Source organism: Fringilla coelebs (assembly GCF_963513975.1).
Source record: "Fringilla coelebs genome assembly, chromosome: 6".
NCBI lineage: Eukaryota > Metazoa > Chordata > Aves > Passeriformes > Fringillidae > Fringilla > Fringilla coelebs.
The window spans coordinates 2,518,700-2,546,045 of record NC_140034.1 but is presented as its reverse complement, the minus strand read 5'-3'; the positions used below and the strand labels follow the sequence as shown (position 1 = coordinate 2,546,045).

Sequence of the window (27,346 nt, the reverse complement as noted above, 5' to 3'; positions counted from 1 at the left end):
CCTGGGACACCCCAAAAACCCACCCAGAGCCGTCCCTGCAGCTCTGGGATCCTCCTGGGACCCCCCAAAATCCTCCCAGAGCCATCCCTGCACCCCCCTGGAGCTGGCAGAGCCCCCCCACCCCTGCCCAGTGACCCCAACACAGCCCAGGGGACCCTCTGGGGCTGCATCAGTGCAAAGCTCTGCCTGCAGTGATGATTTCAGGGCGCCAGGAATTCCCTGAAAGGCCGTGGGCAGGCGGGGGATTTGGGGTGATGATCAGCAGTCAGTGCCTGGGGTGGTGCTGATGGGCACAGCCAGCCCTGCTTGGTTTGGGAGGGCTGGTAAAAAAAATGAGGCAGTGCCAGGCACCCACTTGGGCACAGCCAGGAGAAAGCAGGGAGGGGGAGAAATTAAGGAAATTAAGGGGAGCACTGGAATTCCATGATTTTCTGAAAGGAAGTTCCTGTGTCACCCTGGGCAGGGGGCACAGCAGAACTGGGGAGAGGCACAACCCCCAAAACATCCCAACACGGCCCCAAACATCCCAAACCAGCCCCAAACAGCCCCAAATATTGTGCATTTTGCTCCCTAAAACTGGTGTGGTCACCCTACAAATCCCAAATCTCTGAGTTCTCAGCCTGGGATTGTGATGGGAGCTGCAAAATTTGGAAGTGCAGCCACTGGAGAAGAGATGGCCCCAGGGCAGGGGTTTTTTGGGTTTTTTGGGTTATTTTTTTGTCAGGGTTTAACTGCATGGAATGGCAGCAGAGAGCAGCAGGAGGGCTGGAGCAGCAGGGAGCATCCCAGGGAAAAGGCCAGGATGGGAACTCGAGGACCTTTCCCTCCCCTGGGGACCTCCCCCGTGCTGAGATGAAGCAGGAACGGAGGTCAAGGCATCAAAGGGAGGGGGATTTATGAAATTCATTCCCATTTAGCCTTTTCTGAGCACAGCCCACGGGGAGGGCAGAGCTCCCTCCCCTCCTCACCCGCTCCAGACGGGGCAACAAACCCTTCCCCATCTGGCTGGAGGAAAATTCCGGGGTTTTATAGGCCAGGCTTGAAATCTGCAGGCTATACTTAGCAGCAGACAATGCAGTCCCCCTCCCAGAAGTGGCTCATTCCCTCCTGCTCCTCCCTCCTGCCCCAAAAATGTCAGATTTTAGCAGAAATCAGCAATTAGGGCCCCGGACCTGCCGACGGTCAGCGCCGGGGCCGAGGGATATTTTTAGAGGACAAAGGGAATTTGCTGGGAACATAGAATTATCTCTGGAGCCTGTGGAAAAGGCAGAGGGGATGCTGGAGGTGCCAGGGGAGGGGCAGTGGCACATCTCCGTGCCAGGGCTGGGATGGCAAAGGCAGCAGGATCCAGGGCCCCAGCCCCAAAATGGGACGTGGCTGCATCCAGGGAAAAACCACCCTGGAGGCTGCACTGATGCTGCTTCCCTATGGAAAACAGGCTCTTCATCATCATCATCATCATCATCATCATCATCATCATCATCATCATCATCATCATCATCATCATCATGGAATCCCAGAATGGGTTGGGTTTGGGAAGGATCTTAAATCCCATCCCATTCCTGGGACACCTCCCGCTGTCCCAGGTTGCTCCAACCTGGCTTTGGGCACTGCCAGGGGTCCAGGGAATTCTCTGGGAATTCCATCCCAGCTCCTCCCCATCCTCCCAGCCAGGAATTCCCAATTCCCAATATCCCATCCCTCCCTGCCCTCTGGCTGTGGGAAGCCATTCCCTGGGTCCTGCAGAGGATAAATCCACTGAGATCCAGAAACTGGGAATGGGGACACGGAAAGGTTGTGGGTGTTGGTGCCTTCCAGAGTTTTTCTTGGCTTTAGGAAGGAGGTGCCAGGATCAGCAAACCTGGCCCAAAATCCCATGGAAAAGAGCTGGCCAATTATGTTCTGAGTTTAATTAGCAGCAGTGGGGGATGGGAGGGTGGTCCTGGGTGCTGTGGAGGGGAAAGGCAGCACAAACCTCCCATCAGACACTGGAGAATCCCTGAGAACCACCCCAAACCATCAGATCCTGCTTGGAATCACATCCTGGACCAGAGCTGTGGAGCTTCCTCCCCTTGGGAAAACTCAGCTGGGAGCTGTTCCCAAATCCCCATCCCAGGGTCCCTGAGGAGCAGAGCAGGGATGGAGGGAAGCAGAGGATGGCTCACTCAGCACACACTGAGAGCTGCTCCCAAATCCCCATCCCACTGTCCCTGAGGGATGGAGGGAAGCAGAGGATGGCTCACTCAGCACACACTGAGTTCTGCTCCCAAATCCCCATCCCACTGTCCCTGAGGGATGGAGGGAGGCAGAGGATGGCTCACTCAGCACACACTGAGTGCTGCTCCCCCCGAGGGTGGGAGCAGGATTGGGGGTCTGGGGGCTGGGACCCCTCCATCCCCACAGCTCCTGAAGGGTGGGGACCCCCTGAGCATCCCCCCAGGATCCTTTCTATGGACACTCCACACTCCCTTCAGGAGCTCCCCCTGCGCCTCTTCCCAACTCCAGAGCGTTGGAACTTCCACAAAAACTTCCCAAAATCACCAAAAACCACCAAAACCCACCGAAAATCAGGGCTGAAAGGCTCAGCCCATCCACTGCCCTGCCTGAGGCAGGAGTTGCCTTAACCTGAGCAGAGAACACAATAAATGCAAGGTCACCCTTAAATTCAGCCCTGCTGCATCTGCCCCTTCAGCCTGGGAGCATTTTACACCTCCAGGAGTCAAAGTGATGCAAACAACTGTCACTTTATTGTCACCTCCAGCCGTTCTGCAAAAGGCACACAACAAACTTCATTGGTACAAAAGAATTTCGCTCCGGGGATTTTCACTCGATTTTCCTGGAGTTTTCTTTCTTTCTTTTTTTTTTTTGTTTTTCTTTTTTTTTTTCCTGCTCCTTTTGCAACACAGTCACCGGGCTCTCCCATCAGCCCTGATGGGAAGATCCTTTCACAGAAAGGATTATTTTGTGCAGACAGACAGACAGACAGCTCCTTATTGCAGGGGGAACAGCCCCAAGGGCAGGAGGGCACGGCCACCTGTGGGAAAACTGGGAATAAACAGTGGCACCTCGGTGTCCCCCTGCTCCCTGGCACTGCTGCTGTTTGCAGGGACAAAGCTCCATCCCAACCCCATTGCTCCACCCCAGCCCTGGATGCAGGATAACGGGATGGGGCTGCTCCCTCCCCATTTCTCAGCAGAGTTGAGCATTTCTTTACTCGTTTTATCCTTTTTTTCCCTCCAGCTCTGTGTTTCTGCAGGGTGAGGGTCCCAAGGAGAGCACCCAGAGGCTGGCAGAGGGGGGAAAAAGAGGCTGGGGATGAATTTGGGGAATTTTCCTGCCTGTGCCAGCATGGAAACTCACACTGCAATCCCAGCTGTGACTCACAAATGTTATCCCAACACCCAAAGAGAGGTTTTGGGGTATTTAGTGGGGTGTCCCCCAAACAGAGTGGGGTAGAGAGCCCTGAGCCCCAGCAGCATCCCCCCAGCTGCCCTGTGTGGATTTAGGGGGACAAGGATGCTTTAGGGACACCATCCTGCCCTGCCAACGGGGCACACTGACATTATTTGCCCACAAAACCCCTCAGGCAGGGCCAGGTAAAGCTCTGGGGTGGGGGCACAGTGCCACAGTCCCACAGCAGCTCTCCCATATCCCAACATCCCAAGAGATTTTTATATTTTTTTTTTTTTGCACTGTGCCTATAGCTACTCTCCATTTCTTTTGGTACCAGCTCCCATTTCTCAGCTCCCTCCCCCAACATTTCTTATAAAAATAAGATTGTGCTTATTTATAAAATAATTATAATTTTTTTTTTGGTTTGTTTTTTTAAGAAAAGCTTCCAGTTAAAAAAAAAAAAACAACAAAAAAACAAACGGTGGTGTATCAAAATATGGCAAAACTTTGGCTGTCAATGGCTAAACTCTAATTAAAAATATCCACTACAAAGGCATTGTGCTGTGATAATTAACTCTGCAATCAGCAAATATTCCACCTGGGCTGTCTGCCTTCCCTGGGACACACTCAGAAACCACCCCTGGATTTTCCTAGCACATCACCATCATCCTCTGGCAGAATTATTCCAGCTGTAAGACACCTAAGGATGCATGAAAAGCCTTGGGAAAAGAGAAGGGAGATGCAGTGGGAAGAGCCACACGGACAAGGCAAGGATGCACATTCTCCTCAAGAGGAAAGTCTGTTTTCTCACCTTAGTAGTGCTTAGGAAAAAAAAATAATAGGATTTTTGATAGAGTTCATGAAAGAAGAGAGGCAGATCTTTTGTATAAAAGGTGTTTCAGAGCAGGAGTAAAATGCAAATGGGTCTATAAGATCCAGACATATATAAACATACATACCTTGATATATTTATATATGTATTCTCTTGATATTCAATGTTTGGAATGCATTATTGCATTATCCTTATAGGGGATTTATTTTTTTCCATCCTGCTTTGCTTTCTTTTTTTTTGGGGAGGGTGAGTTCTTTTGGGCGAGTTCTTTTTTTTTTTGTTTTGGTTTTGGGGTTTTGCTGTCACAAAAAAAAGAAAAAGAAAAAAAAAAAAGAGAAAAATATAAAAACAAGTTGCAAATGGCTCTGAGAGCTTCCAGCCATCATCCACGTGGCTGGGACTGCTGTGGCCTGACCTCCAGCACGTGTTTTTGGAAAAACTGGGATCGTGCTCTGCCCCAGGAGCTGCTGGCCATGCCTTCCTCCATGGAGCATCACCACGCCCGGAGATCCCTGGCTGGTTATTGCTTAATCCTCCCTTCCCATACTGGCCTTTAGGGTTATTTACATTTCTTTGGCTTGGCTTGAACACGACAGTCTGGCACTTTCCAGCCACCCCAGAGTCACCTGGGGGCAAGGAGGGGGGGAGAGAGGCCACGAGAAAACACAGGTGGGCTTCTGCCAGCTCCAGCTGAGCCGTGCTCCCGCCAGCTGCAACAAGACAACTTGTGTTTGGCACAAACTCCTCTGGAATCCGCTCTGTGCCCGGGGATCCCCTCCTGTCCTGTCCCTCCTCCAGACCCCCGGGGCTGCAGGGAGCAGGGCAGGGCCGGGGCGAGGCGGCGCCGCAGCCTCCCCGCGCTCACACCACGAACTCGGGCACCTCGTCGTGGGTCAGATCCAAGGAGAAATATTTGCTGGTTCTTTTCACAGGGAAGGTGTCCTGGATGTTGATGCACTGCTGGGCCAGGCAGCCGTTGCAGTAGAGCCCCTCCTCGTCCAGGCCGTGGGCGCAGCCGAAGGTGAAGCTCTGCGCCGTGTCCTGGCACAGGTTGGCCAGCTGCAGGAAGTCCTTCTGGTAGAGCCTGATGTCATCCAGGCTCAGGCTGTGCCTGTCTGTTGATGTCTTGGGTTTCCTGCACGTTGTCTGGGAAAAGCCAAGAGGAGGCTCAGGATGTGCCAGGGAGCCCCCGGGGTCACAGAATTCACAGAATTCACAGAATGATGGGGTTGGAAGAGACCTCTGAGATCAAATTCAACCCATGCCCTGACACCTCAACCAGACCATAGCACCCAGTGCCATGTCCAGGCTTTTTTAAACACTCCACAGCTGGTGATTCTGCCACCTCTCTGGGAAGAGCATTCCAGTGCTTTATTATTCTTTCGGTGGAAAATTTCTCCCTGATATCCAACCTGTCCCTTCTCTGATCTAGTTTGACACTGAATCCTCTGGTTCTGTCAGAGACCGACCCCACCTGTCTGCAGCCTCCCTTCAGGAAGGTGCAGAGAGCAATAAGGGCCCCTCTAAGCCTCCTCCCCTTCTCCAGGGATGTTGTGGAATCCCAAAGCCCCAGCCCCGCGTACCTGGGGTAAGGAGTCGGTGCTCTGCCCCCGCAGCTTCACCACCGTCTCTGAGGAGCTGGAGGTGGAGGAGCTGATCTCCTTCACGATGAGTCCTGCACAAAGGAGGGTGCAAAGGTTATTTTGGGGTGGCTCAGCTGGCCTGGGATCCACTCCTGCTGTCCCTGGGGACAAAGCTCCCTCAGCGCCACGAGGCGCCTTCAGCCCAACAGCCCCACTTGCAAACAGCGTTGCCCACCAAGAATCCCAAATCTGCCCCAAAATGGCATCCAAAGCTGTCCCCAGGGAGCCTGGCATCCCCAAAGACCTCCCAGTATCTCCCAGCTCAGAGCTGCAAGTGACTTTCCGGGTGCAGGCACAGCTCCAGAGAAGATCCTGGAGTCCAGCTGTTCACCAGCACTGCCCAGGCCACCACTGACCATGTCCCCAAGTGCCACATCCCCAGGGATTTTAAATCCCTCCAGGGATGGGGACTCCACCACTGCCCTGGGCAGCTGTGCCAGGGCTGGACAAACCATTCTGTGAGGGAATTTTTCCCAATATCCAATCCAAACGTCCCCCGACACAACTTGAGAGAGGTTCCTCTTTCCTTTACCCCATCTCTCCTTCAACCCATTGGGTGAACAGCTTTTCCCAGCATCCCAAACGGACACCTGGGGCTAACTCTGCTCTGCCAAACACCACAGAACCAGGGTGCCCCAGGGTGACCTTATGATGCTTGTATCCCCATTCACGTGTGCTGTTCATGCTGGATATTATCTTCTGTGCCTTCTGGACTGGCTTGGAAGAGTGAAAGTTTTGTTTTGGTTTTGTTATCAGTTTTGGTTTTGTTATCAGCCACTCCCCCACGGCTGGCAGGACACACAGATGGGGCAGTACATGGTGCTGCTGTTGCTTTTTGCTTTGCTCCTGCTTTGCTCTTGGTTTTTTGCTTCTGCTCATTAGTTACTTTAGCTAAGCAGTCCAAATTTTTCCCTGGACTGTTTTTCCTTTCCCTTTTTTGGAACCACTCGAGCCTGCTCCAGACTGGGATCTGGGAACACCCAGAGTTTGCACCCTGTGGCTGCAGCAGCTGCCCCAGCACTGAGGGACTGATACCAGAGCGACCACCCCAGAGAGACTTTCTGGATTTGCCATCGTTTTCAGAGCAGTGACAGAGTGCTGTCACCTGGTATTGTTCATTTTGTGTGCTGGGGGTGCTGTGCTGTTCAATAAACAGGTTCTGTCCACTTCTCTCCAGGAATCCCTCCCAAACCCATTGAGGGGAGGGCCCGTGTGGGTTTGCTTTCTGGAGGGGCCCCCTTGGGAGCCTTTCTCCCAAATTTTCCCTGAACCAGGACACACGGAATGACCAGGCTTGGAAGAGACCTTAAAGACCATCCCAGCTCCCAGAGGGGTGACTTGCACTGGGGGACTGGGAAGAGGAGCAGCCTCCAGCTTACCCGAGTGCCCGTTGAACTTGCGGGCCAGCAGCATGTCCTCGGTGATGTAGACGCACATGTCGGGGCTCACCTCCATCTCCCCCGCCTGCTCCAGCTCCCGGGGGTCGTCCACCAGCATCTCAATCTCTGCAGGACACCAGCAGACAGGACAAGTCAGCCCTGCCCCTCCAGAGCACCCTCTGTCACAGACATATTTTATGAAAAATCCTTTCCTTAGGATCTTTTCTCCTGGGAAGATTCAGCTTCCCCATGATTTGCTGCTTTGGAATGTGGTTTGGAGAATTGTTTACCCAGCATGTGAAATTGTTTTTACCTGATGACCAATGACAGCCACCTGGGTCAAGGTTGTGAGCAGTCACAAGATTTTATTGTCATTCTTTTCTATTCCTTGCTAGCCTTCTGATGAAATCCTTTATTATTTTAGTATAGTTTTAGTATATCATCTCCTTTTCATATAATATATATCATAAAATAACAAATCAGCCTTGAAACATGGAGTCAAGATTCTCATCTCTTCCCTCAATAATAAAAACTAGCAGAAAGCAAATCTGCCACTTGCAGGAATAAATTGTGCAAGATGCTGTTAAAATAACAACTATCATTTACAATACAGCTGTTACCCCTCCTAAAGAAATCTTAAAAAAATTAAAATCTTTAGTGTTTGACAATCTACAATAATCAGGAGCTGGGACCCCTGCAAACACCACCACACACCCTCCAACCAACCTGTGGTATGCACATGCCCTCTGAACAGCGAGAAGCTGTGAGACAAGCAGAGAAGAAGGAAAACACAATTCTTATCTGGCTTGCTGTGCCTGCATTGTGCTAAAGCAGAATGCAGAGTGGAGGTTGTTTGCCCACAGTGAGGATGTTTTGTTCCCTTGGCCTGTCAGGGCCAGGTGTGTGTGTGGGACTGAGAGAATCAGAGAGGAGTGCAGGTCTGGGCAGTTGTGAGCAAGAGTGAGCGCGTGGCAGATTCAGTTTAGATGAAATGCACACAGTACAGCATAACAAAGTAATTCATCAGCCTTCTGATGGTGGAGTCAGGTGCATCCTCCTCTCTCCCCTTCGTCGGAGCCTCCTTTGATTTACAACAACCCCCCAAGGCGGCGCCTCACCATCATCCTGGGAATCCTCCTCCAGCCGCTCCTTCCCGCCGCTCTCCACGCCCGAGGTGTGGGAGCTGCCGTGGCTGGTCATGGAGCTGCAGGTCCTCAGCTTGCGGTGGGCGCCGGCTCCAGAGAAGGCGTCCTCGGGCCCCCCCTCCCTGGCCTTGGGGTCGGCCTCGATGCCGGAGGTGTGGGAGCTGCCGTGCGAGGCCGTGGAGTGCCGGGACAGCCGCTTGTGCCGGGCGCTGCCGGCGCTGCTGCCGCTGGCGCGCGAGCGCTTCTCCAGCTGCTCCATGTCCAGGTCCAGCGTGTCGCTGATGTAGGACTCCCGGTACTGCTTCTTCTCTGCAGGGGGGGAGGCACAGACATGTTTTATGAGAGAAATCCTTGCATCGGGGTTTTTCTCTCCTGAGAAGCCTCAGAGGAAAGGAAAAACGTTAATTATCTGCTGCTGGGGGATGCGGCGGGTGCATCTGTGATTGGTGACATGGGGTTGTTTTTAATTAATGGCCAATCACAGTCCGGCTGGCTCGGACTCTCTGGTCAGTCACAAGGTTTTGTTATCATTTTCCATTTGTCTTCTTTCCTTGCTAGCCTTCTGATGAAATCCTTTATTCTTTTAGTATAGTTTTAATATATCATTTTCTTTTAATATAATATATATTATAAAATAATAAATCAGCCTTCTGAAATATGGAGTCAACATTCTCTTCTCTTCCCTCGTCCTGGGACCCCTGTGAACACCACCACATCTGGTGAACCCCAAGTGAGGAGCATTCCCACATCTGGTGACCCCGAGTGAAGAAAAATTCCACCTTTGGTGACCTCGAGTGAGCATTGATTACCCCTTGGTGGAGTCATCACCACAGGGGGAACGGGATCAGAGGGATTCCCATGACCTCCAGGGAAAACTGGATCCCCTGGAGGAGCACGGATGTGCTGGCACACAGAGGAGTTGTCACCAGAGCCCTGGCACAGCTGGAGATGGATCTGTCCCAGTGGCATTAGGGAAGGTGGGGCAGGAGCTGCAAAGCTCCTGTGCTGGGCTGTTCCTTCAACAGAGGAGGAGGAGGGAGAAGGGGAAGAGATGTGGAGGAAGAAGGGAAAGAAGAAGACAGAAAATAAGGAGGAGCAGGAAAAGAAGAAAATAAATGAGAAGGAAGAAGATGCAGATGAGAAGGAAGAAGATGAGGATGAGGATGAGATGGAAGAAGATGAGGATGAGGATGAGATGGAAGAAGATGAGGATGATGAGGAGGAGCAAGACAATGAAACAAGGTGGAAGAAGATGAGGAGGAAGAAGAGAGGAAAAAGAAGAATACAGAAGAGAAAGAGAGATGAGGAGGGGAAAGACAGGAAGGAGCAAGAAGAGGAGGAGGAGGGAGAGGAGGAGAAAGAAGAGGAAGAGGAGAAGGAAGAGAAACAGGAAGAGAAGGAAGAGGAGGAAGAAAACAAGAGAAGAGTAGGATGAAGATGATAATGAGGAAGAAGATGAGGAGGATGGTGTGAGGAGGAAAACATAAGAAGAAGAGGATAAAGATGAGAACAAGGAAGAAGAAGAAAAGGACAAAGAAGAAAAAGACAAAGGATGAGAAAGAGGAAGAAGCTGAGGCAGATGAGGAGGATGAAGAAGTGTACGACAAGAGGAACAAATAATAAAAGGAGGAAGAGGAGAAAGAGAAAGATAAGGAAGACAAAGGGAAGATGAGGAGAGGAAAGAAGAGGAAGAAGACCTTATGCTTTCACAAGGATGAGGGACACTGAGGAAGGGACACACGAAAAGGGTGAGAAAGAGTAAGACGTTGAGGCAGAAGAGGAGGATGAAGAAGAGTAGGACAAGAAGAACAAGTAAGAAAAGAAAGAGGGGAAAGAGAAAGATGAGGAAGACAAAGAGAAGATGAGGAGAGGAAAGAAGAGGAGGAAGACCTTATGCCTTCACAAGGATGAGGGACACTGGCAAAGCTGTGCTGCAGCAGAACCGGGACGCCGGCGACGGCAGCGGGGCTCACACCCATCCCTCCACAGGAGCACCGGGAGCTGTTCCAGGTGTGCCCTCCCCTGGGAGCCCGTCCTGGCGGGGCTGGGGCCCGGGGCACCTACCCTCGTTCTCCTCCAGCCGGCGGACCTGGCGCAGCACGGGCTGCAGGTTCATGTAGAGCCGGTGGCTGCTGCTCAGCAGCTGCAGGAGGTGGCGCGAGCGCAGCGGGCAGCCCGTGTAGTAGATGAGCTTGCGGGCCGAGGGCAGCCCGTCCGGCAGGATCTCGAACTTCTTGCCCTGCGTGGGACAAGGGAGGGGTCAGCCCCAAGGAGGAGAAGGCTCCAGTTCTCCCCCAGCCCTGCTGCAGCTCCTCGCTGAGCCCATGGGTTGGTGTCGCCTGCTGCGGGTCGGGGCCAAAGCGCCCCACGCCCAGGAGATGCCCTGCCCTGCCTGGGGATGGGGGAGTCACTGAGGGTTTGGGGTGGAAGGGACCTAAAAGAACACCTAGTCCAACCCCCTTCCACCTTCCATCAACCCACGGTGCTCCAAGCCCCATCCAACCTGGTCTTGGACACTTCCAGGGACCCAGGGGCAGCCACAGCTTCTCTGTGCCAGGACATTCCCACCATCACAGGGAAGAATTCTTTTCCAATATCCCATCTGACCCTGATCTCAATGAAGCCATTCCCTGGCTCCTGTCCCTCCATCCCTTGTCCCCAGCCCCTCTCCAGCTCTCCTGGAGCCCCTTCAGGCCCTGCCAGGGGCTCTGAGCTCTCCCTGGAGCCTTCTCCTCTCCAGGTGAGCACCCCCAGCTCTCCCAGCCTGGCTCCATAGGAAATGGTGCTCCAGCCCATGGAGCATCTCTGTGGCCTGCTGTGGACCTGCTCCAAGAGCTCCTGTGCTGAGGACCCCAGAGCTGGAAGCAGAGCTCCAGGTGGAGGTGGTGGCACTCACCACAAACACCAGCTTCCCCACATTTGTCCATGGGAAGTCGTAGAGCAGCTGCTTTTCCTCATCCAGGTTCTGCAAAAAGAGGAGAGGGAGCCATGGCTGAGGATTCTGGCAGGGGCATGGAGCTGAGCTGAGCCAGCACCTTCATCACCTACCTGGAAAATCTGGATGCCCCGTGTTGTCAGCCCCAGAGTCAGGGAGGCCTCCACTTCCCTTTTGTCCTAAGGGGGGAAAAATGCTTTTAAATACACAATTTGCAGCATGAAGTGGTTAAATCCACCCCACCTCAGCATCTCAGCCCAGGGATACTCCCAGAATCACCCCAGTCACCCTTCTATGATTAATGTGCCAAATTAAAAATGGAAAGTGACTTTGGACACAGGCAGAGAGTGACAGGAAAAGGGGGAACGCTTTTGAACTAAGGAGATTTAGATTAGATGTGAGGAAGAAATCATCCCTGTGAAGGTGGTGGGGCCCTGTGGCTGCCCCTGGATCCCTGGCAGTGCCCAAGGCCAGGCTGGACAGGGTTTGGAACATCCAGGGACAGTGGAAGGTGTCCCTGCCATGGCACAGGGTGGCACTGGATGAGCTTTAAGCTCCCTCCCAACCCAAACCATTCTGAGATTCAATTCAAACACCTCACCCTCTCCCAGCAAACCAACTGCTTTGTTCCCAGGAGAGCAAAACCAGCATTTATTTCTCAGGGAGGGCATTCCCAGAATCCAGATCCCCACAGCCACAGGGCCAGGGCTCACCTTGTACAAGCGGTAGTAGTGCACGGCCACGTCGTCCAGCCTGACAGCCTCCTTGATGTACTTGAGGTGGGCTTCTGAGGCTGTCAGGGCAAACTGGTCCTTGTGCATGTTGGGCACGTGCTTCAGGATGTAATCCTTGCCCCTCTTGGCAACCACCTGTTTGGAGGGGGACAGGAGTTTGTCCAGCTGCCCCGTGCTGGCTCCTGGGAGCGCTGGTTTCAAGGGAAAAGGGCAAAGGGGAGCTTTGTTCTAGAGACCTCCAAGCAAAAATGAAATCATTACAGCAGCCAGGGACTTCTTGCCAGCAGGATTTCCTGCTGGAAGTGTGCTCCATGTGGCCATTCCACAGTGACACCTGTGCTGGGGGACACTTGGGCTCCCTGTGTGGCTGGGGACACGGGCCCGGGGCCACCACTGCTCAGTGAGATGTGTGAAAAAAGGAGAATTGGGCAGATTTGGGGCCAAAACCAAGAAAAGAGGTTGGGAAGGAGAAGAAAAGGCACCAGGGAGAGCTCAGAGCACCTAAAGGGCCTCCAGGAGAGCTGGAGAGGGACTGGGGACAAGGGATGGAGGGACAGGAGCCAGGGAATGGCTCCCAGTGCCAGAGGGCAGGGATGGGTGGGATAGTGGGAACTGGGAATCCTTCCCTGGGAGGGTGGTGGGCACAGAGAATCCTTCAGGAGCATCCCTGCAGCTCACAGGGAACAGGTGCATCTTTGACTGGCTCCATGTGAATTGTTTTTAATTAATGACCAACCACAGCCAGCTGGGTCAGACTCTGAGGAGTCAGTCATGAGCTTTCATGATCATTCTTGTAAAGCCTTCTGATGTATCCCTTCTCTTTCTTTAGTATAGTTTTAGAATATTGTAATATAATGTGATATAATATAATGTGATATAATATAATGTGATATAATATAATGTGATATAATGTGATATAATAAAATATAATATAATATATATACTATATATACTATATATATACACTATAATATATACTATAATATATAATATACTATATTATATAATATAGTATAGAATAGAATATATACCATAATATATGATATACTATAATATATACTATACTATACTATACTATAATATAATATAATATAATATAATATAATATAATATAATATAATATAATAATCAGCCTTCTGAGAACTTGGGAGTCTCATCTCTCACCTCATCCTGGGAACCCTCACAACCACCCCACTGTCCCAGGTTATTTACAACCAGGATTAACCCAGGATGCAGCCAGAGCAGGGAGCAGAGCAGGATTTCTTACCCAGGCAGGGAAATAGGCCTCGGGCTCGAAGTATTTCCCGTAGTGCTTGTTCCTCTTGAAGTCTCCCAGGTCGGCTTGCAGGGCAAAGGCAGTGAGCAGGAAATATGCCTCTTCCCTCAGCACACACTGGGAGTGCAGCACCTGCTTCCTCAGGTGCCAGTAGTAGTAGTACCGAGCTGTCCTGTCACTGGGGAAGGGAGACAGAGTGGGAATTTCCCAGGGCAGAAATCCAGTTTGATTTAGGTGAAATGCACGTCTTTGAGTTAAGTCTGTAGTTTGGAAACGTGGCTGTTTGGTCTGACTGCCTGTTCTAGTAAAAAACCTATGCTCAGAGAAAGTGCCTCAGCCAAAGGACAGAGATAAGGGGGGGCAGACAGAAAAACCAAAAAGACTGCAACAAAGCAGGTCCACCTCACCCAGGAATTCCTTCTGATAAAGAAGAATCAGCAGCAACTCTCACTCAAAATCAGTAAAAATGAATATGTACAAACCTATTGTGCAATTGCATGCAGATGTATTTGGGAGGGGGATAAAAAAGCACCTGTAGCTCCCAGAGGTGCCTGTGTCTTTTAAGGAGAGCAATCCCCACATGCTGTAATAAACACACCAGCTTCAAACTCTCACAAAGCTGTGGAGTTTGTTTGCCTCCACAAAACAGGGGGACACAGGGAGGAGTCAGCAGCCAGGGGACACCCGCTGGGAAGCCCTCGAGGAGGGGGCACCAAAGGGTTTTGTTCCCTCTTCCCTGTTTGTTAAAATTCTGCAAACCCAGCTGCTTCACCAGCCAGGTGGAGGAGCCCCCTCAAAAAGTCTGTGCAGGTGCCACTGTGTCCCCAAAACCTGGGCATCATTTTAGCCCCAAAGCAGGAGCTGCAGCTGCCACCCAGCCGTGGGTAAGCTCAAATCAGGCTGTGCTAAACCCCCAAACACATCAGCCCCTGTGCATTCACATTTTCTGGAAAAATCCCTTCACCCAGGACTTTTCTCTTGGGAAGCTGAGAAGCCTCAGAGAAAAAGGAAAACAATAATTGTCTGATTTGCTTCTCCTGTGTTTTGCTGCTTTAGAATGAGTTTGGAGATTGTTTATCCAACAGGTGATTGTTTCATTGCATTCTGCTGGGAGTTGTTTTCACTCTTTGGCCAGTCAGGGCCAAGCTGTGTTGAGACTCTGGAAAGAGTCAGGAGTTTTTATTATTGTCTTTTGAGCCTTCTGTCTGTATCCTTTCTGTATTCTTTAGTATAATTTAGCATAGCATGCTTTAATACAATACAGTATCTTAAAGTAATAAATGAGCCTTCTGAGAGCACAGAGTCAGACTCATCATTCCTCCCTTCCTCTGAGGACAACCCAAACACAACAATCCCCACCCCCAAGAGGTTTGTCTGGGGGCAATGTCCCCACCTGGCCCTGTGAGAAACCACTCAGCACCCACCCACAACCAGCCCCACCTCTTGGGGTGTGCTCAGCAGCACACAGCACCCCAGAGGTGCCCAGTCACCCCAGGAAGGGGACAGCCACCCCAAGAGGAGCACAGCCACCCCAGGAGGGGACAGCCACCCCAAAAGGGGCACAGCCACCCCAGGAAGGGGACAGTCATCCCAGGAGGGGCACAGCCACCCCAGGAGGGGCACAGCCACCCCAGGAAGGACAGAGCCACCCCAGGAGGGGCACAGCCACCCCAGAATGTGCACAGCCACCCCTGGAGGGGCACAGTCACCCCAGGAAGGGCACAACCATGCCAGAGGGTGCCCAGCCACCCCAGGAAGGGGACAGCCACCCCAAGAAGGGGACAGTCACCCCAGGAGGGGCACAGCCACCCCAGGAATGGCACAGCCACCCCAGGAGTGGGACAGCCATGCCAGGAGGGGCACAGCCACCCCAGGAAGGGGACAGTCACCCCAGGAGGGGCACAGCCACCCCAGAATGTGCTCAACCACCCCAGGAGGTTCCCAGCCCCCCCAGAATGTGCCCAGCCCCCCCAGAGGTGGCGGGCAGGGGGCACTCCCTACCTGATGAGCCGCCCGTTCTCCACGTAGTACTGCACTCGGAAGTGGATGATCATGGGGGGGCCAAACTGGTCGATGCCCTGGAATGGAGGAGGTTTTCAGGAATCCCCTGGGGATCCCAGCATCACAGCCCAGCCCCTCTCCTCAGCTCTCTGGGGTGCTCTCTGTCACAGCCACCCCCTGCCCCCCACGGCACTGACGGGGTTTTTGTTCCTCAGTTAAGGGTTTGGCACCCATTTTTCCACATGAAATGCTGGAAGTGAAGGGGATTTGGATTTTAAAAGGCTGGGTGTGACAAGCCCAGGAGTTCTGCAACACCTCACTGCTGCTCTCCCTCTCCCAGACCATTCTTCCACCAGCACTCAAGCCTGGACACCACCCCCTCAGCACTGAAAGAATGAAAAGGTGCTTTGGGGAGAAAAAAACCCAAACTGATTTCAGAATTTGGAAGAAGGAACCTCAAAAATTCTGCTGAAGGATAAGGGAGGAAAAGAAAAATCAGAGGGAAAAAAACCCAGAGGCTCCAGGGACGGAGCATGGAGGACACAGCCCCAGCTGGGGCACATGGTGGCACTCAGAGTGACACCCCCAGGGTCGTGGTTTTGCACCTCCACCCCCAGCCCCACACTGACCAAGTGCCCCCCACCCCCTGGCAGCATTCCCGGCTCCTGGGAGTGACCTGTGATGGGGACAGAGGTGGCCTCAGCTCTCCATGCAAGACCTCACCGCTGACCTTGCTGGCCTCCTTCTTCCACTCCTTGGGGCAGTACTTGTAGAGTTTCTGGGCCAGGTCCATGTACACATGCTCATTGTCTGCAAGGGACAGAGGTGGCATCAGCAAGGGGGGATGGGGAACTGGGACCTCCTCGTCACCAGAAGTGTTGATTTTCACACTTAGGCCCCCTGACTTACTCTGGATGACGCTGAGCCCGAAGAGGTGACAATCCTTCAGCCTCAGGAGGTCACACACCTGCACCAGTAACTCTTGGCACAAAATCTTCACCTGTGAGAAAAAAACCCTGAAATGAGCCCTGGATGCATCTGTGCCCACCAAACCCCTCAGCAGGACCCCGAGCAGGATGAGGGTGGCAGGATGGGCTGTGGGGCTCAGCTCTGGCCCAAAAGCCTGGAGCAGAGCTCTGCCAGGGGTGGGATGCTCAGAGGACCACGGGGCAGCTCGAGAGCAGGGGGTGGTGGAGGAACCCAGCACTGGGGAGATGTTTTGGGGGCAGAAATCAGAATATTCACAGTCTCATTCCATCCCACAGGCACCTTCCACCATCCCAGGCTGCTCCAAGCCCTGTCCAGCCTGGCTTTGGACACTTCCAGGAATCCAGGGGCAGCCACAGCTTCTCTGGGAAACCTGTGCCAGGGCCTCCTCACCCTCCTAGGATAGGATTTACTCCTATGATCCAATCTAAGTCTTTCCTCTTTAAGTTTAAAACCATTCCCCTTATCCTATCATTATCCACCTCTTTCCAAACCTCTCTCCATCTTGTTTTATAAGCTCCCTTTAAGTCTGGAATGGAATTTCAATATTTTCACGACTTAAAAGCAACATTGGGTGGGGGTGAGTTAACAAAAAAACAAAACCAAAAAGTGGGGGAATGTCACATTCAATGCTCCATCCCAATCAGAGCCAAAGCCCCTCCTGTTTCTTCCCTGGGCTAGAGGAGGCTGCAGAGCCATCCAGAAGGGATTGGTGGAGTGACGGGGCTCGTGCCACGCTCTGTGGGATGCCCAGCAGCAAGCCACCCTCCCCAAACCCAGCATCACATCCATCAAGGAGACTCAGCAGAGCCTAAAACACCACTGCAACCCCCAGGGGAACAACTAGTGTGCATTTCCCCAGCAGAGCCAGGCCAGGCAGGCTCCACACCAGACCCAGGGTGTGCAAGCACAGCCCGGGGGTGAGGGAGGCTCAGGCTGGGCAGGGGGCGTTCCTTACGTTGATGATGATGTTGAGGGAGTCGTCGTTGGGGAGGAAGATGCACACGCTGCGCCGGTCCTGCATGACTCTGTTGTTGTGGAAAGGCAGCTTGTTCATCGTGCTCTGGCCAGGGGGCTCGGGGGGGCTGCTGGGGGCACCTCACCGGCGGGCCGGGGCGGCCTCGGGCTCCGCGGGTGCCATCCCTGCTGGAAAAAGGGGGGATCAGCCCTGGGCACGGCACCCGCTGCTCCCCAGCTGCACCCCCGTCCCTCCCACCCACCAGCACGTCCCCACACGGTGTGGGCTCATGTTGGGGTGTCCCCCTGCTCCAGACTGCCAGGAAGGTGTGTTCTATCACCATCTGTATGGCAGTTGGCTTCTGTCCATTGGGCAGTTTTTCCTTATCTCTTCCACACCCACTCCTCCCTTGGGCAGACCCCTGCTGATAAGAGGCCATGGAATGTCCCTGCAGGGCTGATAAGAGCTACAGCATCCCATGGGAGATGTGAGCCCAGAGGGAGGAGCCAAGCATTCCTACCCGGATATAATCTGGAGATTCTGGAACACCAGCACGGCTCCTCCACTGCATTCCCAGAGGAGCAGCAGCTGCCTCTGCCCCTGGATCTCCAGAGGATTCTGCCCCCTTCTCCAGGATCCCTGCTCCAGCAGAACCACCCCTGGCCCTGCAGGAGGGCTGAGCCACAATTCCAATGGCCCTGCTGCAGCACCCTGACCCACAGGCTGTCAGGCTGTGCTCTGGCTCTGGCAGTGTTGGTTTGGTTCACTGCACTGTTTATTTTCTCCTTTCATTTTCTTCCCTATTAAAGAACTGTGATTTCCTGCTCCCATATTTTTTGCCTGAGAGCCCCTTAATTTAAAATTTATAACAACTGGGAGGGGTGGGGAGGGTTTACATTCTCAATTTCAGGGGAGCCTCCTGCCTTCCTTAGCAGACACCTGGCTTTCCAAACCGAGGCACCCCAAAAAACCCGGAGCACACCTCACCCCATCACAGCCACCCCACCACAGCCACCCTCATGGTTTCTGGCCCAGCCCCAAAAACCTGAGCCAGCAGTTTGATTCTCCTGGCTCAGGCTCAGGAAAACCTCAGGAAAGGCTTTTCTGGCATAGTTAAAATAAATAGAAGTTTATCCCCTGGGAATAACCCGGTTGGGGCAGCAAGGGGCGGTGCTGGAAGCAGGAGGTTCCCTGCCAGCCATGGAAAGGCAAGGAAATCCTAAGAGGATCCCCACATCCCTTCCAACATCCTTCCCTCCAGTTCTGACTCTTTACTGGGGTGAAATAAAACAATCCAAGCACCAACAGGGATTTGCAGATTGGAATTGACATTCAGAGCCAACAAATCCATCCTAACACTGACCCAGGGAACTCTCATTTCCGAGGGTGTACATTCCCAAATCATTTTTCACCCCACCATCCACGAGGACACGAATTCCCACGTGACACCACGAGGAAGGACTTTAAACTCTGACCTAGTTCAGTCCTTTCCTAGCCCAGATTTACGCTGGCACCCGGACAGCAGAGTGTCCCCCTTGTCACCAAATATTTGCTTTGGTCTAAATGGAAGCGCCTTTGCCTTCCGAAAGCCTGGAATTCCTGCAGCAGCACAGGGGGGAAAGTGCCCTGAGGTGACTTTTTGTTGGTGGTTCTTGGGGTTTTGCAGAAGTTGGGAAATCCGGAGGCGATGCTTTCCCATGGCCAGGGCACTCTGGGAGTGCAGCACAGAGGCTGTGTCCCTGCATGGGGGATTCTGGACTGCAAATGTGCATGGAATCCATGCATTGCATCCCTGCATCCTGGCCATACATTGCACCTACACACTGCATCCCTGCATCCTGGCCATACATTGCACCTGCACGTTGCATCCATGCATCGTGGTGGTACATCATGGATTCTCTGTGTGGCATCTGTGTGCATCATGGCCCTCCACTGCATCCATGCATTGGGGCATCCGTGCATTGAGCTGGAACATCGTGGCACCTATGCATTGCATCCGTGCAGCAGAGATGTGCAATGTGGCCATGCATTGCACCTACACATTGCACCCATGCATTGGGCATCCATGCATTGGAACATCATGGCATACATGCAGTGCATTGTGCATTGCAGCAGTGCATCATGGCACCTGTGCATTGCAGCACTGCATTGTGACATCCATGCATTGAGCTGGAACATCATTACACCAATGCATTGCATCCATGCAGCACAGATATGCAACTTGGCCATGCATTGCACCTACACATTGCACCCATGCATTGCGGCATCCATACATTGAGTTGGAACCTCATGGCATCCATGCAGTGCATCCATGGCCATGCATTGCACCCGTGCATTGCAGCACTGCATTGTGGCATCCATGCACTGAGCTGGAAGATCATGGCACCAATGCATTGCATCCATGAAGCACAGACGTGCAACCATGCAGAGCACCAACGCACTGCACCCATGCATTGTGGCATCCATGCATTGAGTTGGAGCATTATGGCATCCATGCCGCGCACCTGTGCATTGCAGCATTGCATTGTGGCATCCATGCATTGAGCTGGAATGTCACGGTATCCATGCATTGCATCTGTGGCCATGCATTGCACCCATGCATTGTGCCATCCATGCATTGAGTTGGAACATCATGGCACAAATGCAGCGCACCCCTGCATTGCAGCATCCATAAATTGTGCTGGAACCCCATGGAATCCACGCAGTGCACCCCTGCATTGCACCCCTGCATTGTGGCACCCATGCACTGAGCTGGAGCACCACGGCATGCATGCAGTGCATCCCTGCAGCGCAGCTCTGCACCGCGGCCGTGCCTGGCCCCTCTCCATGGTATCCACGCTCTGAGGCCGTGCCGGCCGTGGCAATCCCGACGGGAGGTGACAGAGCCATGGCTGGGGTGGTGTCAGGGCTCACTGAAGATCCCAAGAAGATCCCGGCGCTCACAGAGCAGGGCTGAAGGAATTTGGCACGTCCTGGCCCGGCTGGGCGCTGGTGGGATGTGGCTTGTGAGGCTGGGCTGGGGAGGGGCGGCGTTCCCGGCAAAGCAGCCGCGTCCCGGGGCTCCTGCAGCACCCTCCGTATCCTGCTCCCACCCACAGGCTCCTCAAGCCCCAGGGCTGCACAAGAGCTTCTTCCCAAGCTGGCTCGAAATTCCAGCCATGGGCAGCACCCACTGCTGAGCCACTGGAGAATCCATCACTGGGATTCTCTCCCCCACATGGGCAGGAACACCTTCCACCAATCCTGTCCAACATGGAAAACTTCCAAGGATGGGGCAGCCTCAGCTCCTCTGGGCAGCATGTGCCAGGGCCTCTCCTCCCTCACAGCCAAGAATTCCTTCCCCATATCCCACCTAACCCTGCCCTCTGCCAGTTTTAAACCATTCCCTCTTGTCCTGTCACTCTCTGGCATTCTGGGACTGTTCATCCCCACACCAGTCCCTGCATTTCCTCCTCCTCCTGCAGCCTGGATTGATCCCAGAGCACCAGGGATTAAACCACACGAGCTGGCGTCAGCAGAGCACGGACATGGGAGAGGAAAAAAACCACCCAAGCCCAAACCCTATATTTTGGTATTTGTGTAGAAAACATCCCAGCTCCTGCTGCTGAGTGGGAACATTCCATCAGCCCACCACACAGGGACGGTCCCTATGGAGATCCCCTCAGTTCCAGGTGCTTCCCAGGGGCTCTGCCAGCCCTGGGAGCTGCAGGGATTCAGCAGGGGACACACAGAGCCCTTTTCCAGGGTGCTGTGCCTGCAGCAGCCCCAGCCAGATGCCAGGAAATTCTTTCCAAGCATCTGCTGCTCATTCCCACAATGTGGGCTTTGATTCCCTGGGACCCCGCGCCGCTGCCCTCGCCGGGTCACTGCTGCTCCGGAGGAAGTGCTGATAAGAGGCACAAACATGGAAGCATGGAATGGTTTGGGTTGGAAAGGACCTTTAAAGATCTAGCCCAGCCTTCCTGGCTCCAAGCTGGAAAGATCCTGGATTGGAGGGAGAGCCCCCTTGGATTGCCCCGGAACAGAGGGGGTGACACAGATCACCCCACACTCCAAGCAGGAACCTCAACCCCAGGCAGTTTTCTAAAGCGTTTTCCATCCAAAGTCAGCTGGAAAAAACACTGGGAATGAGGGCTTGGGCATGGATCAGCAGAGTGAGGAGATCCAGGTCTTCCAGCCATGTTTTCCCTGCTATGGGGAAAAGAGCATTAAAACTCCATAGGAAGGCACTGCAAACTGCTCGTGACTCCAGAGCTGAGAAAATTCCTTCCATCCATCGTGTTTTCCAGGCCCAGGCTGCTGGAATATTGTCTCCCTCCGTGGTGCTGATGCCATGGGATAAATCCTGTCACAAAGCTCAGCTGCAAAGAAAACATCCCACAAAAAACCTGGGAAAAGCAGCCGGGGCTGGCGCTGCTGACTCGGCGAGGGATTTGTTCATCCCGGGGTCCTGCAAACACATCCGAGGGCAGGCAGAGCCTGGGATTGGTTCAGATGGAGGTGCTGGAGCAGGATCTCGTCAGAAATAGAAATTGGGATGTAATTCCAGGGTGGGGATTGAACATGGTTTGAACTTGCTGGCTGAGGCGGGGTTTTCTTCCAGATTCCACGTGTGTGAAGCGAGGCTGGGTGGACGGGCAGCGCTCTTCCCTCTCCGTGGATTTAAATGGATTTGAAAGAAGCAGATGAGTCTCCATCCTCGTGGGTTTGGGTCAGGTTTGTCCCTCTGTGGTGCCCACCAGACATCCCAGTGCCCCCTGCTCAACCCAGCCTCCAGGCAGATCCTGTCCATTCCTCCATCAAACAAATCCATCCCTCCTAGCCAAAATATCCACTTTTCCAAAAAATGCAGCTCTATCAGACGTTGTCATCCCCGGAGGAATTGAAAACCGTGGGGCTGTGGCACCTGGGGACACGGGTTAGTGCTGGGGGAACGATCGATTACAATCCTAGAGGTCTTTTCCAACCTAAAAAACTCCACGATTCCCTGATTCTAACCCACCTCCAGGCTTTTGTTCCAGCCCTCCTGAGGCACCCCAGGGGCAAGGGAAGGGATCCAGCCCAGGACCCACACGTAGGCAGGGGCCATCCACAGCCAGAGGCTGCCCAGAGCGCGGGGTGAGATGGGAAGATGAATTCACGGGGCAGGAATTTCTTGTTTTGAAGAGTCTGGAGTGGGTCTCACCCCACATCACAGGCACAGGTATGCACAGAGCTGTTATTACAAGTTTTAGGGCCGTCCCCTAATGCAGCTTCTCCGAACCCAAAACCCAGATTAATTCCTGCTTGCGGTTGCCCCGTAATTAAAATCGTCTCCAATTCTTCATGAACTCAACAGTTTCCTCCTAATGAAGAGAGGCAGATGAAAGAGACCTTCACTGGGAAAAAGGACTCAGTTATAAATATTCCATTACTTCATCCACCACAAAAGCTATTTGGATGCTGGAAACTCAGCCTGGGCAGCCGGGGACCAGCCCCCACCAGCCTCAGCAGATGCCCCCGACTGCTGGGGGTATCCAAAAAGCCTCTCCAAAGAAAATTCCTCCAGGAGCTCGTCTGTCCCTACTTCTTCAACATTCTTCCTCTTCCTCATCCTCCTCCCCCTTGGCTATTGCAGTGGGACAACAGCAACGGGCAGGAATGGCTGGGCCATGTGGATCATCCTAAAAATGGGATGATGTCCCCTCCTGCTGGGGATGAGCCCCATGGGACACCACACTCCACGGGGAAACACAGGCTGAGCCATGGCAGCTCAGGAAGCTCCTGCCCTGCCTATCTCATCATGCACGGAGCAGAATCCAGCCTGAAGCACTGATTTTCCATCCAGCCCACAGCAGAGTCACCCCAGGCCTCTTCATTCCCTGACTTTGGAGCACTAAAATATAAATAAAGCGTCCCTGCCTCTGCCAGGGATGGACACAGAGATGGATTTCTCCTGGCAAGGGCTCCAGGGAGGGGAGGGACAACGCCTGCTCTTCCTCTTCCCTCCTCTGCTCCAGGACCAGCCCCTTCCATAAGATTTCCTTCCAGGAAACTTTGCCTGAGCCTTTGGGATTAGAACAATATCAGGACTGGGTTGGAGAGAGTTGTGCTCAGGGCAGCCCAGCTCTCCCATCCAGCTCCACAGCCTGTCCCACGGCATTCCCAGGCATTTTAGGAACCATCCCCCAGCACCAACAAGCCCAAAGCTCCCAGAGCTCTGATCCCACTCCCAGGATGACAGGCATCACTCCCAAGGCTGCACATGGATGTGGAGCTCTGCCTTTGCTCCCCTCTCCGTGGGCAGGCTGCAGCCCACACCAGCAGCAGCTGCCATAAATCCCTTGGGATTTGGCTGCGGGATCCCTGCACCACAAAGCAGCCCCAAGGGCCAGAGTCACCATCCCAAATCCCTGCACCACAGAAAGCACAGCCCTGAGTCTCCAAACCACGGGGATCCCTATTTAGAAATTAAAGTCATATTTTAAATTTAATTAACAACATAATATTAAATAATTAATAATGCCACGTAAATATTAATATTAATAATATGCAATGATGAATGTTTACATTATTTTCTATAACAACACACCCCCAAGATGCTCTGACCCTGGGCAAACCTTTCCTTCCCAGTAGGAGGCAGTTTTGGGGAGCCCCATTCCCAATATCCCGCTCACAGGCTGCTCTACACGGGATTGGTGCCCAAACCCATTCCCACTCTGGGGAATGTGCTTGCTGCACACGGAGGGGGAAAAAATGGGATGCAAAGAGCTCTGCAGACACACAAGAACCCAAAAACCAGCTCCATTTTATGCCAAAATATTCAAATCCATGCCTGGACTATCCGGAGCTCCTGCTGCCCTCTGTGGCGCCCTCGCCTCCAGCTCCAAATCCAGCAAAACAAAGCCAAACCAAGTTCCTGATTTTTTTTAATCCTGGGGTAGGCAGAGGGAGATTTGTCTTCCCTCAGCAGCGCCGCTCTCCAGTTTTCCAGCTGGGAAAGCTCCTCAGCCACGCCACAGCCTCCATCAACTCCCTTGCCCCGGCCACAATCGGGGAAAGCTTTTTGGGAAAAATATCCAAAGCCCACTTTTCAGTCAAGGGGGGGGAAAAAAAGCAGTATAAAACTCAATTAAGGAGCAGGCAGATATTTTAACCAGCGCCATGGTTTGTATACTCCATCTGGAGTCCAAAGGCTGCCGGGTTTTTTTTTTAGCAGGAGGGAACTGACATCATCTTAATTTCAAATTCCCATTTATTTTTACATCTGGTCTGAATTAATCTTTCTCAGCGTCCTGACTTTCATGTAATGGAATAATTGCTTACAGACTCGGGGTTTAAAGAGCCTGAATAAACCCAGTTTAAAAAAAAAAAAAAGAAACCCCTTTAAAAACCGATAGTAAAAATCCAGTACCTAGAACCAAACTCCAATATGCCTTCGGGATTGGGAATTTTAAACGGAACATCTCTTTCAGGCAAGAGAGCTCGAATTAATCCCAGCTCTATCCAAGATTCGGAGAGGGAGAGCGAGCCCTGTGGAAAAACACCAACACAAACCAGCCCAGAATTAGGCAGAGCAGCAAAGCTCCATCGGTGCCACGCGGAAAGCAGCTCTGGAAAAGCAGAGTTTGGCTCCGAGGGAAAAACATCCTGATGGCCAGAAAGGCACTGGGCACGAGCAGGAAGAGGAGGATTCAGGAATGGGAGATGGCAGAAAGGTGGCAGGGGGCCAGGGGCACGGCAGGGTCGGGATGCGCCTCACTCCCACGGGCGAGTCAAAGGACACAGGAACACCAAGGATGGCGCTGGGAAAGCTCAGCCCAATTTCCCCGCTGCCATCAGGGCACCGGGTCAGATAAAGCCTGGCTTAGGAGCTGCATGGATTTATCCAGAACGTGTCAGGGATGGCATTCCCGGTGGGAAGCGCAGAGAGGGCCATCAGGGACACCAGCAGGGAGCAGCTGGCACCCTGAGCACCTCCATGGGGTGGGGGGCACCCGAGGGTGAGGGGAGCCCGGGGACAATGGGGTCCCACAGGTGGCGGTGACCCAGGGACAGGAGGATCCATGGATGAGAGGATCACAGGTATGGGAACCAGGAGATGGTGGGGACCACAGCTGAGGGGACCTGTGGGTCACCATGAGCCACGGGAAAGAGGTGGCACAGGCACAGAGCACCCACGGGTGAGGGGACCCTCTGGGGATGTGCGACCCAGGGGTGAGGGGACAGCTGGGTGAGTGTGGCCCAGGGACAAGGGGGGCTGTGGGCAAGAGCCAGGGGTGAGAGGGGACCCAAGGGCAGGTGTGACCCAGGGACAAAGGGACCCATGGGCACCTGTGAACCAGGAATGAGGGGACCTGGGGGTGAGTGTCACCCATGAGCAAGGGGTGTCACGGGTGAAGTGACCCATGGGTGAGTGTAACCCAGGGGTGAGGGGACGTGTGGGTGACTGTGAACCACAAATGAGGGGACCCATGGGTGAGGGCGACCTACAGGTGAGAGGACCTGTGGGTGAAAGCAAGGGGTCCCATGGGTGAGGGGACCTGTGGGTGCGTGCCAGCCAGGGAAAAGAGTCCCAAGGGTGAGTGAGACTTGTGGGTGAGGGGACAAGGTGGCCCGCGGGTGAGCGAGACCCGTGGGCGAGCGTGACCCAGGGGAAAGGAGATCCGCGGGTGGCTGAGACCCAGGGGCCAGGGGTCCCGCAGATGTGGGGACGAGTGTGACCCAGGGGTCCGGCAGATGTGGGGACGAGTGTGACCCAGGGGTCCCGCAGATGTGGGGACGAGTGTGACCCAGGGGTCCCGCAGATGTGGGGACGAGTGTGACCCAGGGGTCCCACAGATGTGGGGACCCGTGGGCGAGTGCGACCCAGGGGCGAGGGGTCCCGCGGGCGAGCGCGCCCCTGGAGCGCGCCCGGCGCCGGAGCGGCTCCGGGGTGGCCGTGGCGGTGTCGCGACTGTGTCGCGGCCGTGTCGCGGCCGTCGGGGGCCGTGGGGGGGTTCCGGCGGAGCCGCAGCTCCCGCGGGCGGGCGGAGGAAATGACTCGCATTCCTGCAGCCGGGGCCGCTCGCACCGCTCCGGCTCCAACTCGCCCCCGAGCGCAACAAGCGGCCGCGCCGGGCCCACCCGCGGCACGGCCCCGCGGGGGCGAGCCGAGCCGGACCGGGCTGAGCCGAAGCGAGCCGAAACGAGCCGAAGGGAGTGGAACCGGGCTGAGCCGAGCCGGGCTGAGCCGGGCGGGAGCGCGGTGCGGGGCGCCGGGCACGCACCTACCTGCGGCTGCGGGAGCGCGCTGCGTGCCAGCCGTGCCGAACCGAGCCGAGCCGTGCCGTGCCGAACCCCGCCGTGCCGTGCCGAGCCGAGCCGTGCCGAGCCCAGCCCAGCCCAGCCCAGCCCATCCCGCCGCCCCCGCCCCTTCCCGGGCCGCCCCGCACCGCCCCGAGCGGCACCGGCACCGCCTCCCGCCCCGGCGCCGTGCCCGGGACAGCGGGGAGAGGGTCGGGAACGGGCTGGCCCCGGGCTTGGGAGACGAGCGGTGGCCCCGGAGGAGGCGTGGGGAGCCGGGCAGCCGCCGCCACGGTGCCCACGGAAGGCTCTGGGAAGAGCCTGAGCATCGCATCCCCTGGGAGGGCACGCGGGCACCGTCCCTGCGGGATGGAGCCACCGAAGGTGCCCGGGAGCGGAGCTGAGCATCCTTCAGCGGGGAGCGCGGGGAGCGCGGCCGGAGGAGGCTCCGAGGGCTGCGGAACCTCTGCTCTGGAGGGCTGGGAGAGCTGGCGGTGTCCGGCTTGGATTGACCTTAGAGCTCCTTGCAGTGGGTCTCCAAGAGAACTGGAGAGGGAGTTTGGATAAGGGAGAATGGCTTCCTACTGCCAGAAGGCAGGGATGGATGGGATATTGGGAAGGAATCCTTCCCTGTGAGGGTGGGAGGCCCTGGCACAGGGTGCCCAGAGAAGCTGTGGCTGCCTCTGGATCTCTGGAAGTGTCCAAGGCCAGGCTGGACAGAGCTTGGAGCAGCCTGGGATAGTGGAAGGTGTCCCTGCCATGGCAGGGGTTAGAACAAGATTTTTTTAAAGATCTCTTC

General features: G+C 54.3%; 1 protein-coding gene across 5 annotated transcripts; it reads right to left on the bottom strand.

The window, feature by feature from the left end:
* Window positions 1–2,758: 2,758 nt before the first annotated feature.
* On the bottom strand, window positions 2,759–26,638 carry FRMD6 (FERM domain containing 6). Of its 5 annotated transcripts, none has more exons than XM_084207237.1 (15): window positions 26,532–26,635; window positions 24,677–24,795; window positions 17,284–17,468; window positions 16,248–16,338; window positions 16,015–16,148; window positions 15,339–15,415; window positions 13,329–13,515; window positions 12,041–12,196; window positions 11,441–11,506; window positions 11,289–11,357; window positions 10,457–10,631; window positions 8,366–8,701; window positions 7,248–7,373; window positions 5,809–5,900; window positions 2,759–5,371 (listed from the first exon to the last, which is right to left on the bottom strand). In XM_084207237.1, the coding sequence occupies exons 3-15, from the start codon at window positions 17,380–17,382 to the stop codon at window positions 5,087–5,089; spliced, it is 1,893 nt and encodes a 630-aa protein (XP_084063363.1). In that variant the 5' UTR covers window positions 17,383–17,468; window positions 24,677–24,795; window positions 26,532–26,635; the 3' UTR covers window positions 2,759–5,086. The 5 variants fall into 5 exon arrangements, with proteins under 5 accessions (XP_084063363.1, XP_084063362.1, XP_084063361.1 ...); XM_084207236.1 differs by having other exon boundaries at window positions 17,284–17,471; window positions 26,536–26,634; XM_084207235.1 differs by having other exon boundaries at window positions 26,536–26,634.
* Between the last annotated feature and the right edge of the window lie 708 nt (window positions 26,639–27,346).